The sequence below is a fragment of the Pan troglodytes genome, chromosome 20 (assembly GCF_028858775.2).
Source record: "Pan troglodytes isolate AG18354 chromosome 20, NHGRI_mPanTro3-v2.0_pri, whole genome shotgun sequence".
In the NCBI taxonomy this organism is placed as follows: Eukaryota; Metazoa; Chordata; class Mammalia; order Primates; family Hominidae; genus Pan; species Pan troglodytes.
Window position 1 is genome coordinate 44,388,062 of NC_072418.2, and position 16,702 is coordinate 44,404,763.

At 50.0% G+C, this 16,702-nt stretch overlaps 1 protein-coding gene across 14 annotated transcripts in view; it reads left to right on the forward strand.

Moving 5' to 3' along the window:
* TMEM91 (transmembrane protein 91) overlaps window positions 1–16,702 on the forward strand; it is a 33,345-nt gene that overhangs the window by 13,178 nt on the left and 3,465 nt on the right. For 9 of the 14 annotated variants that reach the window (XM_009435652.5, XM_009435649.5, XM_016936050.4 and 6 more), the window contains exon 2: window positions 14,399–14,637. In XM_009435652.5, coding sequence (XP_009433927.1) covers window positions 14,428–14,637 — 210 coding nt within the window. In that variant the 5' untranslated portion in view covers window positions 14,399–14,427. Of the gene's footprint in view, window positions 1–12,566; window positions 12,963–14,398; window positions 14,638–16,702 lie in introns of those variants that run through there. The other 5 variants (XM_063801725.1, XM_003316361.6, XM_063801726.1 and 2 more) reach the window with 1 other exon arrangement.

Here is a 16,702-nt window from a genome sequence, read left to right on the forward strand (position 1 = left end):
AGAGTGGAGAAGTTGGGGAGTGGATTCTGCTTCCGTTTTAGAGTTCCCCTAGGTTTCTCAAGGACAAGGAAGGAAGGAAGTTGGATAAGTCCAACTTCCTTCTCGGAGCTACTACCAAGTTCACTGTTACTGCTTGATTCTGAGCAAGGAGCGGTTGGGGTAGCGAAGAGAAATGAGGAACTAAGATTCCCTTATTTGCAGAAAATCCTCTTTCCTATTGATTGATTTATCAATCAAGAAATGGAGATGTTGTCCCTGGATGCCATCCTAGATGCCATCATTTCCCACATCAAGCCAGTCATCAGGTCCCATCAAGGCTCCTTAAAAGGGTCTCACTCTGTCACCCAGGCTGGAGTACGGTGGCTCGATCACAGCTCATTGCAGCCTCTTAACTCCTGGGTTCAAGGGATCCTCCTACCTCAGCCTCCCATGTAGCTGGTATCACAGACATGCACCACCACGGCTGGCTAATTCTTTTTTTTTTTTTTTTTTTTTTTTTTTTTTTTTAAGAGATGGAGTCCTGCTATGTTGCGATGTTGCCCAGTCTTGTCTTGACCTCCTGGGCTCTAGCTATCCTCCCAGTTCTCCCTCCCAAACTGCCGGGATTACAGGCGTGAGCCACCCAGCCAGGCCAATAGATACAAAGTATTTACAAGCTACCATTGGCTAGGCGCGGTGGCTCATGACTGTAATCCCAGCCCTTTGGAAGGCTGAGGCGGGAAGAGCTCTTGAGGCCAGAAGTTCGAATATAGCGAGACCCCATTAATAATGCATATATCAACTAGTGAAGTATTCCATTGAATTGTTTAATATAAATGTTATCCTATTGAAATGTTGTACCCTTGTTATAATTTTGGTTTTTTATTTTTTGAGATGGCGTCTCCCCCTGTCATCCAGGCTGGAGTGCAGTGGTGCGATCTCAGCTCACTGCAATCTCTGCCTCCCGGGTTCAAGCGATTCTCCTGCCTCAGCCTCCCGAGTAGCTGGGACTACAGGCGTGCACCACCACACCCAGCTAATTTTTGTATTTTTAGTAGAGATGGGTTTTCACCATATTGGCCAGACCGGTCTCAAACTCCTGACCTCAGGTGGTCCACCCGCCTCAGCCTCCCAAAGTACTGGGATTACAGGCGTTAGCCACCGTGACCGGCCGGGTTTTTTTTTTTTTTTTTTTTTTTTTTTGACAGAGTCTCCCTCTGTCGCCCAGGCTGGAGTGCAGTGGCATGATCTCTGCTCACCACAACCTCCGCCTCCCAGGTTCAAGCAATTCTTCTGTCTCAGCCTCCTTAGTAGCTGGGATTGCAGGCACCCACCACTATATCTAGCTAATGTTTGTGTTTTTAGTAGAGATGGAGTTCCACCATGTTGGTCAGGCTGGTCTCGAACTCCTGGCCTCATGTGATCCTTCTGCCTCAGCCTCCCAAAGTGCTGGGATTACAGGCATGAGCCACCTCGCCTGGGCCCAGCTACTTTTTGTATTTTCTTTTTTATTTTATTTATTTACTTTTTTTTTTTTTTTTTTTTGAGACAGAATCTTGCTCTGTTGCCCAGGCTGGAGTGAGTCTCTGCACCTGGCAGAGGTTTCACTTTTAAATGATATTTCTGTCTTTTAAGCTGGAGCTGGGGAAAATGTATTTATTTATTTATTTATTTCTGGATGCTGTGTGGGTGAGGTAGACAGCTCTAACCTTTCAGCTCTTGGGGCCCCTGGTCCCCTAGTGGTGGCACCAGCCTTGCATTCTCTTTTCTCAAGCCCCCATTTTGTCCATCAGGAAATCTTACTGCCTCTACTTTTGAAATACACCCTAAATCCCACTTCTCACCTCTTTGTCGCCCTGCACCTTGATCTGTCCAAGTTCATCTATCACCTGGACTATGACGGGGACCTTGTCTCTGGGGTCCCCTTTCCCAACCCCTCTAGTTTGCACCCCACATGCAGCTGGAACCCTGTGAACACCTAAGTCAGGTCCCATCTGCTCAGACCCCTCCAGTGGTCCCCATTTCACTCAGGGTAAAAGCCAAAGTCTTATCACGCATGACAAGGCTCTCCACAACCTGGCTGGCACCTCCTGCCTCATTTTTGTATTTTTAGTAGAGACGGGGTTTCGCCATGTTGGCCAGTCAGGTCTCAAACTCCTGACCTCAGGTGATCTGCCCACCTTGGCCTCCCAAAGTGCTGAGATTACAGGCATGAGCCACTGCTCCCGGCTGAGGTCTTCATTCTGAAGGCTCCCATGTATACATGTTAAATAAAAGAAAATAAATTATTGTCAACTATAAATAATGAGATTCAGAAAATATGATTGAGGCCGGATTCGGTGGTTCATGCCCGTAATCCCAGCACTTTGGGAGGCCAAGGAGAGTGGATACCCTGAGGTCAGGAGTTCGAGACCAGCCTGGCCAACATATAGTGAAACCCTGTCTCTACTAAAAAATACCAAAACTAGACGGGTGTGGTGGCACATGCCTGTGGTGTCAGCTATTTGGGAAGCTGAGGCAGGAGCATCACTTGAACCTGGGAGGCAGCAGTTGCAGTGAGCCGAGATCGCGCCACTGCACTTCAGCCTGGGCGACAGAGCCAGACTTCTACTCTCAAAAAAGAAAAAAAAGAAGGGAAAATATGATTAACTATAGAGTTTATTCCAGGCCACAGGACCAGTACATATGTTACAACAGTTTCATTAGTACATCTTGCTGTGCTGCAGGGAAGATTGCGTTAACATTCTGACAGCAGGAGGAGTACTCTTTCTTTCTTTCTTTCTTTCTTTCTTTCTTTCTTTCTCCTTTCTTTTTTCTTGAGATAAGATCTTGCTCTGGGGCTGGGCACGGTGGCTCACGCCTGTAATCCCAGCACTTTGGGAGGTTGAGGCGGGCAAATCACGAGGTCAGGAGTTCAAGACCAGCCTGGCCAACATGATGAAACCTCGTGTCTGCTAAAAATACAAAAATTAGCTGGGCATGGCGGCGGGCGCCTGTAATCCCAGGTACTCGGGAGGCTGAGGCAGGAGAATCACTTGAACCTGGGAGGCGGAGGTTGCAGTGATCTGAGATCGTGCCATTGCACTCCAGCCTGGGGGACAAGAGTGAGACAAAGTCTCAAAAACAAAACAAAACAACAACAACAAACAGATCTTGCTCTGTTACCCAGGCTGGAGTGCAGTGGCACAATCACAGCTCACTGCAGCCTCGAATGCCCAGGCTCAAGCCTCCTGCCTAAGCCTCCCCAGTAGCTGGGACTACAGGCGTGTGCCACCATGCCCAGCTAATTTTTCAATAAGTTTTTCTGTAGAGACATGGTCTCACTGTGTTGCCCAGGCTTGTCTCAAACTCCTGGGCTCAAGTGATCCTCCCACCTCTGCCTCCCAAAGTGGGTTACAGATGTGAGGCCACAACACCCGGCCTAGGAGTAATGTTCTGAGGTGATCTTATCTCTGGCACTGCTTGGTCATTCTTAATCATTTACAGGAAAAAGCAGAAGTTGTAACTGCATGCTACGTGACTCAGGCTACATAGCAACATTCCTCTCAAGGCTTGGAATAATTTAAAGTTCCAACAGCTTTAAGTTTGAATTATCTAACCACATTATCGAAAGTTGGCCAGGCCTGGTGGTTCATGCCTGTCTGTAATTCCAGCACATTGAGAGGCCAAAGCAACAGGATCACTTGAGGCCAGGAGTTCTGGACCAGACTAGGCAACGTAGTGAGACCCTCATTTCAACGAAAACGTTTAAAAAAAAAAATAGCAGGGCGTGGTGACACATGTCTGCAGTCCCATCTACTTAGGAGGCTGAGGCAGGAGGATCCCTTGAGCCCAGGAGTTTGAGGCTGCAGTGAGCTGTGATCATGCCAAGGTACTTCAGCCTGGGTGACAGAGTGAAAACCTGTCACCTTTTTTGGGGGGGGCGGTTATTGGGTTTTTTTGAGAAAGAGTCTCGTTCTGTGGGCCAGGGCTCACAGCAACTTCTGCCTCCCAGGCTCAAGCAATTCTCCTGCCTCAGCCTCCCAAGTAGCTGGGATTACAGGCATGTGCCACCACACCCGGGTAATTTTTGTATTTTTAGTAGAGACGGGGTTTCACCATGTTGGCCAGGCTGGTCTTGAACTCCTGACCTCAAGTGATCCACCTGACTCAGCCTCCCAAAGTGCTGGGATTACAGGTGTGAGCCACTGTGCCCGGCCTGAAGCTGTTTTAAAATATATCCACAAATGCCTGGGCAGCCGCCTTTCAGTAGGTGGAGCCTAAGTCTCCTTCACTTCAGTATGGCTAGTTTTTGTAATTTGCTTCTAACCAATAGAATATGGGGCTGGGCACAGTGGATCATACCTGTAATCCCAGCACTTTGTGAGGCCGAGGTGGGCAGATTGCTTGAATCCAGGAGTTTGAGAGCAGCCTGGACAACATGATGAAACCCCATCACTACAAAAAATACAAAAAATTAGCTGGGTGTGGTGGCATGCCCCTGTAGTCCCAGCTACTCTGGTGGCAGAGGTGGGAGGATCGCTTAGGTTGAGAGTTGGAGGCTACAGTGAGCTGTGATTGTGCCACTGCACTCCAGCCTGGGCAACTGAGTAAGACCCTGTCTCAAAAACAAAATGCTTTTAAGCCAAGTATGGCACACAGCCGGCGGTCCCGGCTACTTCGTTTTTGTTGTTGTTGTTGTTTTGAGACAGAGTTTCACTCTTGTTGCCCAGGCTGGAGTGCAATGGTGCGATCTCTCCTCACCACAACCTCAGCCTCCTGGGTTCAAGTGATTCTCCTGCCTCAGCCTCCCAAGTAGCTGGGATTGAAGGCACCTGCCGCCACGCCCAGCTAATTAGTAGAGATGGGGTTTTGCCATGTATGGCCGCGCCTGGCCATCCCAGCTACTTTGGAGGCTGAAGCCGGAGGATGCCTTGAGTGCAGGAAGTCCAGGCTGCAGTGAGCTATGATGGCACCCTGCACTCCAGCCTGGGCAACAAAGTAAGACTGCACCTCTAAAAAAAAAAAAAAAAAGGCCCCCGCAGTGGCTCATGCCTGGATTCCCAGCACTTTGGGAGGCCGAGGCAGGCAGATCACTTGAGGTCAGGAGTTCGAGACAAGCCTGGCCAACATGGTGAAACCCCATCCCTACTAAAACTACAAAAAAAATCAGTCGAACGTGGTGGCGAGCGCCTGTAGTCCCAGCTACTCGGGAGGCTGAGGCATGAGAATCACTTGAACCCAGGAGGTGGAGGTTGCAGTGAGCCGAGATTGCACCATTGCACTCCAGCCTGGGTGACAGAGCGAGACTCTGTCTCAAAATAAATAAATAAAAATAAATAAATAAGCCTTTTAATTGTGGTAAAATACACATTTACCATCTTAACTGTTTAAAACTGTATTGTTCAATAGTGTTAAGTACATTTGCATTGTGCAACCAATCTCCACAACCATTTTCATCTTGCAAAACTAAAATTTTTGCAAACTAAACACATTTTTGAAACAAAACAACTCCCCTATTCCCCCCTCTTCTGCAGCTCCTGGTAATCACCATCCTATTTTCTTTTAATGTATTTATTTTACTTTATTTATTTATTTATTTTTTGAGATGGAGTTTCACTCTTGCTGCCCATGCTGGAGTGCAATGGCGTGATCTCAGCTCAACGCAACCTCTGCCTCCCAGGTTCAAGTGATTCTCCCACCTCAGCCTCCCGAGTAACTGGTATTACAGGCATGCACCACCATGCCTGGCTAATTTTGTATTTTTAGTAGAGATGGGGTTTCTCCATGTTGGTCAGACTGGTCTCGAACTCCTGACCTCAGGTGATCCGCCTGCTTCGGCCTCTCAAAGTGCTAGGATTATAGGCGTGAGCCACTGTGCCCCACGTATTTGTTTATTTTTATTTTATTTATTTATTTATTTATTTATTTATTTATTTATTTATTTTTTGAGACAGAGTCTTGCTCTGTTGCCCAGGCTGGAGTGCAATGGCATCGTGTCAGCTCACTGCAAGCTCCGCCTTCCGGGTTTAACTGATTCTCCTGCTTCAGCCTCCTGAGCAGCTGGGACTACAGGCGCGTGCCACCTCGCCCAGCTAATTTTTGTATTTTTAGTAGAGACGGGGTTTCACCATATTGGCCACGCTGGTCTCGAACTCCTGACCTTGTGATCCACCCGCCTCGGCCTCCCAAAGTGCTGGGATTACAAGCGTGACCTACCGTGCCCAGCCACCTATTTATTTTTTTGAGACTAAGTCTCATTCTGTTGCCTAGGCTGTGGTGTAGCAACGTGATCTCTGTTCACTGTAACCTCTGCCTCCTGGCTTCAAGCGATTCTCCTGCCTCAGCTTCCCAAGTAGCTGGGATTACAGGCATGTGTCACCACGCCTGGCTAATTTTTGTATTTTTAGTAGAGACAGGGTTTCACCATGTTGGCCAGGATGTACTCAAACTCCTGACCTCAGGTGATCAGCCCGCCTTGGCCTCCTAAAGTGCTGGGATTACAGGCGTGAGCGACTGTGTCTGGCCTGTTTTTTATTTTTTTTGAGACAGGGTCTTGCTCTGTCACCCAGGCTGGAGTGTTGTGGTGAGATCTCAGCTCACCACAACCTCTGCCTCCCAGGTTCAAGCAATTCTTGTGCCTCAGCCTCCCGAGTAGCTGGGATTACAGGCGTGCACCACCATGCCCAGCTGACTTTTGTATTTTTAGTAGAGACGGAGTTTTGCCATGTTGGCCAGGCTGATTTCGAACTCCTGACCTCAGGTGATCTGCCTGCCTTGGCCTCCCAAAGTACTGGGATTACAGGCGTGAACCACCACGCCTGGCCCACTATCCTCTCCTTCCTTCCTTCCTTCCTTCCTTCCTTCCTTCCTTCCTTCCTTCCTTCCTTCGTTTCCTTGCTCCCTCCTTTCCTTCCTCCCTCCCTCCCTCCTTTCTCTCTCTCTCTTTCTCTCTCTCTTTCTTTCTTTCTGTTGCTCTGTCTCCAGGCTGGAGTGCAGTGGCACAATCTTGGCTCACTGCAACCTCCACCTCCTGGGTTCCAGTGATTCTCCTGCCTCAGCCTCCCGAGTAGCTGGGACTACAGGCGCACACCACCAAGTCCAGCTAATTTTTGTATTTGTAGTAGAGATGGGGTTTCACCATGTTGGCCAGGATGATCTCGATCTCTTGACCTCGTGATCGGCCTGCCTCAGCCTCCCAAAGTGCTGAGATTACACGTATGAGCCACTGCACCCTGCCACTATCTTATTTTCTATCTCTGTGAATGTGACTACTCTAAGTACGTCATGTAAGTGGAATCCTACAGTATTTGTCCTCTTATGACAGGATTATTTCACTTAGCATAGTGTCCTCAAGGGTCATCCAGGTCGTAGCATGCAACAGGATTTTTTCCTTCCTGACCCCCCTTTTTTTGACTTGGAGTCTTGCTCTGTCACTCAGACTATAGTGCAGTGGCTATCACAGCCACTCCTGGACTCAAGTGATCCTCCCACCTCAGCCTCCCAAGTAGCTAGGACTACAGGTGTGTGCCACCGTGCTCGACTAATTTTTTTTTTTAAGTTTTGGAGAGAGAGGGTGGTCTCAGTGGCTCCCGCCTGTAATCACAGCACTTTGGGAGGCTGAGGCAGTAGGGGGCGGGGGTGGGGATCACTTGAGGGTAGCAGTTCGAGACCAGCCTGGGCAACAGGGTGAAAACCTGTGTCTACTAAAAATATAAAAATTAGCTGGGCATGGTTGTGCATGTCTGTAATCCCAGCTACTCGGAGGCTGAGGTAGGAGAATCACTTGAACCTGGGAGGCAGAATTTGCAGTGAGCTGACATCGCGCCACTGCACTCCAGTCTGGGCAACAGAGTGAGACTTCCTTTAAAAAAAAAAAGTTTTGGGAGAGATGGGGGTCTTACTGTGTTGCCCAGGCTGGCCTGGAACTCCTGGGCTCAGGCAATCCTCCTGCTTCGGCCTCTCAAAGTGCTGGGATTACAGGCATGAGCCACTGTACCTGGCCAGCACTTTATTTTATTGTTATTATTATTATTACTTTGTTTTTTCATAACATTGATGTTTTGAAGGTTATAGGCGACCTTTGTAGAGTGTCCCTCATTTTGGCTTTGTCTCATGTTTCTTATTATTAGATTTAAGTTATGCATTTTGGCAGGAAAACCAAAGAAATGGTATGTGTCTCCCTCTTTGCTTCAGATCAGAGGCAACTAAGGTCAATTTGTCCTGTTAATGGTGATATTAACTTGTATCATCTGGTTAACGTGATGTTTGCCAATTTTCTCCATTAATATTTTTTTTTGTTATAATAAGTAATCTAGGGGAAGCTACTTTGAGACTAAATAAATATCCTGTTCTTTATCAAATCAGATTTTCACCCAATAACTTAATAGTTTCAGTCTCTGTTGACAATCCTTGCTGGAATCTCGTGATCTTTTGTTTTTGTCTTGTTTTTGTTTTTGTTTTTGAGACTGGGTTTCACTTTGTTGCCCAGGCTGGACTGCAGTGGCACAATCATGGCTCACTGCAACCTCCACCTCCTGGGCTAAACCAATCCTCCTATCTCAGTTTCCCGAGTAGCTTGGACCACAGGCATGCATCACCACACCCAGCTGATTTTGTTTATTTTTTGTAGAGACAAAATTTCACTTTGTTGCCCTGGCTGGTCTTGAACTTTTGGGTTTAAGTAATCCTCCCACCTTGGCCTCCCAAAGTGCTGGGATTACAGGCTTGAGCCACCGTGCCCAGCTGGAATCTCATGTTTAATATTCCAGACCTGTCACAAACACTAAGAGGTGTAGCCTCTTAGACTGTACAAGGCTAACGGCAGCCAGAGAGCTCTCACTGGAAGTGAATTAATCTCTAGGATGGCCTAGAGGGATGAGGGGACCCACAGAGCTCAATGATTTGGTGAAAAACTGAGGCTGGAGGCTGATGGGAATTTATGCCCCCATCCCACACATATGTAATAAAGACCCACTTTGTGCCAGGCACTGTTTTAGGCCGTGAGGCACAGTAGTGAAAAAACGAGATCAAATCTCAGCCCTTGTGCCGACACTGATGTGGGAGGATTCAAACTACAAACAAGAAAAATACATGGTATGTTTAAGGCCGGGTGCAGTGGCTCACGCCTGTAATCCCAGCACTTTGGGAGGCCGAGGCGGGCGGATCACGTCAGGAGATCGAGACCATCCTGGCTAACACAGCGAAACCCCATCTCTACTAAAAATACAAAAAATTAGCTGGGTGTGGTGGTGGGTGCCTGTAGTCCCAGCCGCTCGGGACGCTGAGGCGGGAGAATGGCGTGAACCCGGGAGGCGGAGCTTGCAGTGAGCCAAGATCTCGTCACCGCACTCTAGCCTGGGCAACAGAGTGAGACTCCGTCTCAAAAAAAAAAAAAAAAAAAAAGAAAAGAAAAGAAAAAGATATAGTATGTTTCTTTTCTTTTCTTTTTCTTTTTTTTGTTTGAGATGGAGTCTCGCTCTGTTGCCCAGGCTGGAGTGCAGTGGTGTGATCTCGACTCACTGCAACCTCTGCCTCCGGGGTTCAAGTGATTCTCCCGCCTCAGCCTCCCGAATGGTTGGGACTACAGACATCCACCACCACGCCCGGCTAATTTTTGTATTTTTAGTAGAGAGAGGGTTTCACCATGTTGGTCAGGCTGGTCTTGAACTCCTGACTGTGATCCGCCCACCTCGGCCTCCCAAAGTGCTGGGATTATAGGCATGAGCCATCATGCCCGGCCGGTGTGTTTCCTTTCTTTCTTTTTTTTTTTTTTAATCATTTTTGGCCAGGCATGGTGGCTCATGCCTATAATCCCAGCACTTTGGGAGGCCAAGGCGGGCAGATCACTTGAGGTCAGGAGTTTGAGACCAGCCTGGGCAACATGGTGAAACCCCGTCTCTACTAAAAGTACAAAAATTAGCTGGGCATGGTGGCAGGTTCCTATAATCCCAGCTACTTGGGAGGCTGAGGTGGGAGAATGGCTTGAACCCAGGAGATGGAGGTTGCAGTGACCTGAGATCGTGCCACTGCACTCCAGCCTTGCTGACTGGGGTTTTGCTATGTCGCCCAGGCTGGTTTCGAACTCCTAGGCTCAAGCAGTCCTCCCTCCTCGGTCTCCCAAAGGGCTGGGATTACAGGCGTGGGCCACCGCACCTGGCCTACAGTATGCTTCATAGAAATATGAAAAGAATGAGAGCAAGGTTGAGATAGAAAGTAACAGGGCATCCCTCCTGAGTAAAACAATCCTGCCCCCTCACGCTCTCGTCTACCCTCCCGTGGGTCTCCCTGCTTCTGTCGTCTGCCAGAAACTGGCTGAGCCAAGTGCACTTGCAGACGCCATCTGTTCTCCCTGGGAGTGGGGCCGGTGCCAGCGCCAGCATCTGGACTCTTGGCAAGGAGCCCTGGAGCCCTGGAGCGAGGGAACTCCGGCCCCACAAAGGCCAGGGAATCCTCCAGTCTGGTGAGACGGAGGGCTTCTGGGAAGGGAGGCCTATACAAGGCTCCATGAAGGAGGTGGAAGCTTGCAAGACGATGATAGTCTTGTAATCAGTCCGATGGAGATGGATGTAAATAATAATATTAATAAACACCATCAAATGTGTTCAGAGTGCTTTCTTTGCCAGGCTTTGGATAAATGTTGGATATTTGTTCTTTTTATTTTTTATTTTTCTATTTCCTAGGCAGCACCTGAACCAAAATAGGTTCAGAGAGGCTCCCAATGTTGGACATTTGTTGTTGCAGCAACTCTAAGTACTCTACATATGTTATCACATAAGAGGCAAGGAGCATTATCCCCATTTTGCAGGTGAAGAAATAGGGGTTCAGAGAGGTGAAGGCATTGTCTAGAGGCCACACACTCAGTGACTTAAAGAGCCTGGAAAGGGGCTGGGAACGACTCACACCTGTAATCCCAGCACTTTGGGAGGCTGAGGCGGGTGGGTCACCTGAGGTCGGGAGTTCGAGACCAGCCTGATTCATATGGAGAAACCCCATCTCTACCAAAAATACAAAATTAGCCAGGTGTGATGGCACATTCCTGTAATCCTAACTACTCGGGAGGCTGAGGCAGGAGAATCGCTTGAACCTGGGAGGCGGAGGTTGCGGTGAGCCAAGATCACGCCATTGCCCTCCAGCCTGGGCAACAAGAGTGAAACTCCATCTCAAACAAACAAACAAAAGAGCCTGGAAAGGAAACCAGGTCTATGTGGGTCCAAATGCTGACTCATGAACATCACTGTACCACATGACAATCAGAGCATCACCCCCTACTGGACCCCACTCCTCAGCCTTCTTTCCCTAGAAACTCCTACCCCACCTGCCTCTGCTTCCTCCTCACCCATTGGTTTAGCAAGGGCCACAGGAACACAGCCCGGGGTTACAATATGCTGGGCTTGGTACCAGCTGTTTACTGTGGCCAAGTGAGCATGCAAGTGAGCCCGTTTCTTTTCTTTTCTTTTTTTTTTTTTTTTTGAGACGGAGTCTTGCTGTCTCCCAGGCTGGAGTGCAGTGGCGCGATCTCGGCTCACTGCAAGCTCCGCCTCCCGGGTCCACGCCATTCTGCCTCAGCCTCCCGAGTAGCTGGGACTACAGGCGCCCGCCACCAAGCCCGGCTAATTTTTTGTATTTTTAGTAGAGACAGGGTTTCACCGTGTCAGCCAGGATGGTCTGGATCTCCTGACCTCGTGATCCGCCCGCCTCGGCCTCCCAAAGTGCTGGGATTACAGGCGTGAGCCACTGCGCCCGGCCCGTGAGCCCGTTTCTTTATCTGCAAAACAGGGATTAAAAACAAGCCAACACCCCTTCAGCACCCCTCCGCAAAAAACCCCAAAACAAAATAGGCCAGGCGCGGTGACTCACACCTGTAATCCCACCGCTTTGGGAGGCCGAGGCTGCAGTGAACCCAGGAGTCTGAGGCTGAAGCGAGCAATGATTGCGCCACTGCCTTCCAGCCTGAGCGATCAGAGCAAGACCCCGTCTTTTAAAAAATAATAAAAAAAAATCTGCCGGGCGCGGTGGCTCACGCCTGTAATCCTAACACTTTGGGAGGCTGAGGCGGGCAGATCACCTGAGGTCAGGAGTTCAAGACCAACCTGACCAACACAGCGAAATCTCATCTACTAAAAATACAAAAATTAGCTGGGCGTGGTGGCTTGCCCCTGTAATCCCAGCTACTCGGGAGGCTGAGGCAGGAGAATCGCTTGAACCCGGGAAGCGGAGGTTGCGGTGAGCCGAGATCACGCCACTGCACTCTAGCCTGGGCGACAGAGCAAGACTCCGTCTCAAAAACAAAACAAAACAAACCAAAGTAAAATAGCAGCGACAACAACAACAAGAAAAACCCGGAGCTGAGAGGAAGAATGAATGCGATGATGAATGTAAAGCGTTTAACACAGGGCTTGGGTACAGTCTGCCCTCAATGAACCAATGATGTACCCTTAGGCAATTTACCTAACCTCGGCTTGCCAGTTTCCTCCCGCGTGAAACAGGACAATAAACGATTATGCCTCTTAGGGTTGTGCTGAGGAATACATGTGTATGTAAGTTTATTTGCAAAGCACTTAGAACAGGGCGCACGGTCCTTGTTGATGTTATTATTATTGGCTATTATTGCGCAAAGGGGAAGGGAGGCGGGGCCAAGCCAGGAAGGCCCTGGAGAATCCGGGGTGCCCCCTCCTCCGGCAGAGCTTGGGCCTGGGCTCACGAGGAAGGGGCTGCAGTTCTCCAAGGATTCCTGCCTGCTCCCAGACCCCCGGGAGTCGTAGGAACCCGTTCCTGGACGCTGACGTCGGCTTTCAGGGACCCCTCGCCGGACGCCGCAGAGGGACAGAGCCTGGGAGGCCGTCGCCCCGCCCCGTCCCCGCCCCCGCGCGCAGCGGGCCCGGGGCGCTGAGACCCGCGTAGAGCAAAGCGCAAGGTCCCAGCGCCCCTTGGATCCTCGGTGGCAGGGTCCGGGCGAGTGTCATTGCGAGGGTTCAGGAAGCCCCGGCCTGTGATCGTGAGCGGTGAGTGAGGGACGTAGGTGGGTGGGGGTCACAGTCCCTTCCCTGGGTCCTGGCGTTGGGGATGAGAGGGCAAAGCTTTGGCGAGGAAATCGGCTCAGTCAAGATTTGGAATGAGCAGGCAGGAGGCTTGGGGACCTTCCAGGGGGATCGTAGGACGAGAAGAAGAATATTCTTTCTGGTTGTGTTGCGTGTGTACGTGTATGTGTGTGCTGGGGTTGAGGGTGTTTATGGGGGCGAGGTGTGCAAAGGATTCTGGAGAGCTGGTGCATGTGTGGGAGTTGTGTGGAGTCATAGGTGTGTGGGTGGAGTAGGGCAGGGGTGCCTGGGCCTGATGAGTGGGGCAGGCATGCCAGAGGTCATGAGAATAGGAGAGAGTGCCGGGGTGCATGTGTGCGTGTGTGCACAGGTGTCTGTGGTTTGTGATGCAGTGGGGAGTAGGGTTGTGCACGGAGTCAATTGGGATAAATGTGTAAGAAGGTTGGGGGCCTGAAAGGGGTGTTTTCTGGGAGCTGATGTTTTGGGGCAAATATTCAAGGAGTCCTTTGGGAGATGAATGTGTGGAGGTGGAGGCTGGGCTTGCCTAGATGGGGCTGTGCGGCAGGGGACTTCGGGGGGCAGGTCTAGGGGACAGAGGATGGGGAATGTAGACTAGAGTGCAGTTCCAGGCAGCACTGGGGGTAGGGGATGGGTGTGTGTGTGACTGGGAGGGGTGCCTGGGCCTGGATAGGTGGTCACGCAGTATGAACCTGGGATGGATATTGGGGGTGTTCGTGGGGCAGGTAAGTGTATAAGGCATGGTGCAACAGGTGCTGCAACTTATTGGGGTAAGTGTGATGGGTATGTGGCTTTTGCCTGAGAGAAATGCCCAGAATTTGGCCGGGTGCGGTGGCTCACGCCTGTAATCCCAGCACTTTGGGAGGCCAAGGCTGGTGGATCCCCTAAGGTCAGGAGTTCGAGACCAGCCTGGTTAACACAGTGAAACCCTATCTTTACTAAAAATACAAAAAAAAAAAAAAAAAAAAAAAAAATTAGCCGGGCATGGTGGTGGGCGCCTGTAATCCCAGCTACTCGGGAGGCTGAGGCAGAATGGTTTGAACCCGGGAGGTGGAGGCTGCAGTGTGCTGAGATCATGCCACTGCACTCTAGCGGATCTGCAGTGGTGGATCTGCCTGGGCAACAGATGGAGACTTTGTCAAAAAAAAAAAAAAAAAGAGAGAGAGAGAAATGCCCAAAATTGAATGTCCAGACCCCTGAGTTCTCTTCATAACCTGAGGCCAATCTTTTTTTCTCTCTGGGCCTCAGCTTCCGTATCTGTAAAATGGGTCTGAGGACCACTGCACTAACTAGTCTCTGCCTGAGTCTCTCTAAAGCAAGGGGTCAGAGGTTGAGTGAAGTGAGACTTTTACAACTTGTCTTTTTCTTCCCCCTACCCCTAGGAAACCCCTCCTGGAGTTTCCCCAAAGCCATGGACAGCCCTAGTCTTCGTGAGCTTCAACAGCCTCTGCTGGAGGGCACAGAATGTGAGACCCCTGCCCAGAAGCCTGGCAGGCATGAGCTGGGGTCCCCCTTAAGAGAGATAGCCTTTGCTGAGTCCCTGAGGGGTTTGCAGTTCCTGTCACCGCCTCTTCCCTCCGTGAGCGCTGGCCTGGGGGAACCAAGGCCCCCTGATGTTGAGGTAGGAAACAGCAGGCCTTAGTGGAAGGCACGGGAGGGGGCTGGGGTGAGCCCCACTAAGGCCAGCATCTGGCAGGCTGACAGCTGTGCCGATCTGCCTTAGGCCTGGAGTTTCACTTCCCAGCTGTGTGTGGGCTTCTGAGATTTCCAGTTACGGTTCTTCTTGTTTTATGTCTCTCATCTTTGTTGCCTGGCTTTTGGCTCTGTCTTCCCTCTGATCTCAGACTCCGCTGGTTGGTGTCTTCAGAGTGCATGCACCTCTGGCTTTTGTCCACCCTGCTGTCTCCCTCTTTGTGTGTGTGTGTGTGAGAGAGAGAGAGAGAGAGACAGGGTCTTGCTCTGTTGCCCAGGCTGGAGTGCAGTGGAGCGATCATAGTTTACTGCAACCTTGACCTCCCGGGCTTAAGCAATCCTCCCACCTCAGCCTCCTGAGTAGCCGGGACCACAGGCATGTGCCACCATGCCTGGCTAATTTTTTGGTGTTTTTTTGTAGAGAAGAGGTTTTGTCATGTTGCCCAGGCTGGTCTCAAACTCCTGAGCTCAAGCAATCTGCCTGTCTTGGCCTCCCAAAGTGCTAGGATTAAAGGTGTGAGCCACCATGCCCAGCCTTCCTTTTTTTTTTTTTTTTTTTTAAGTTACTGTCACTTTTTATAATTTCTCATTCCAGGCCAGGCACAGTGGCTCACACTGGTAATCCCAGCACTTTGGGAAGGCGAGGCAGGAGGACTGCCTCGCCCAGGAGTTCTAGGCTAGCCTGGGCAACTTAGTGAGACTCCATCTTTATTTTTATTTAATTTTTCATTTTGTCCGCCGAAAATTAGAAAGACCCCATCTTAAAAAAAAAAAAAAATTAGCCAGGTGTGATGGCGTGTTCCTGTAGTACCAGCTACTTGGGAGGCTGAGGTGGGAGGATCGCTTGAGCCCAGGCTGCAATGAGCTGTGATCATACCACCTTACTCCAGCCTGGACAACAGAGCAAGACAGACAGAAAGAAAGAAAAAGAGAGGGAGAGGGGGGAGAGAAAGAGAGAGGGAGGGAGGGAGGAAGGAAAGAAAGAAAAGAGAGAGAGAAAGAAGGAAGGAAGAAAGAAGGAATGAAGGAAACAAGGAAAGGAAGGAGGGAAGGAAGGAAGGAGAAAGAAGAAAGAAAGGAAGGCAGGCAGGCAGGCAACAATCATGATGAACTTATGGTTTCTGTTGGTCAGGAATTTGGGACTTAGTTGCATGGTTCTGCCTCTGGATCTTTCTTGAGGTTGCATTCAGCTGGTGGGTGGAACTAGAACAGTCAGGGGCTGGCTGGGCACTGTTCTCTCTCTTCATGGTGTCTTAGGGCTTCCTTTTTTTTTTTTTTTTTTTTTGAGATGGAGTTTCACCCTTGTTGCCCAGGCTGGAGTACAATGGTGCAATCTCAGCTCACTGCAACCTCCGCCTCCTGGGTTCAAGCAAATTCCCCTGCCTCAGCCTCCTGAGTAGCTGGATTTACAGGCATGTGTCACCATGCCCAGCTAATTTTGTATTTTTAGTAGAGACGGGGTTTCACTATGTTGGTCAGGTTGGTCTCAAACTCCTGACCTCAGGTGATCCACCCACCTCAGCCTCCCAGAGTGCCAGATTACAGGCGTGAGCCACCGTGCCCAGCCGAGTCTTAGGGCTTCTATGTGGTCTCTCCATGTGAGCTGCCTTGGGATTCCTTACAGCATAACGGCTTCAGGGCAGTCAGGCAGCTTATGTACCTCCAGCCTACAGCATGAATATTGCAGCAAAGCAGAAGCTGCCTCACCTTTTCTGATTTCGCTTTGGAAGTCACGTAACATGACTTCCACCACATTCTATCAATTACAAGTGAGTCATGAGCCTGCTCAAATTCAAGGGGAGGGGACACAGAACTCATCCCTTGATGGGAAGGATATCAAAGTCACATGGTAAGAAAAGCATGTGGGGCCGGGCGCTGTGGCTCATGCCTGTAATCCCAGCACTTTGGGAGGCCAAGACAAGTGAATTGCTTGAGGTCAGGAGTTCAAGACCAGCCTGACCAATGTAGGGAAAGCCCGTCTCTACTAAAAATAC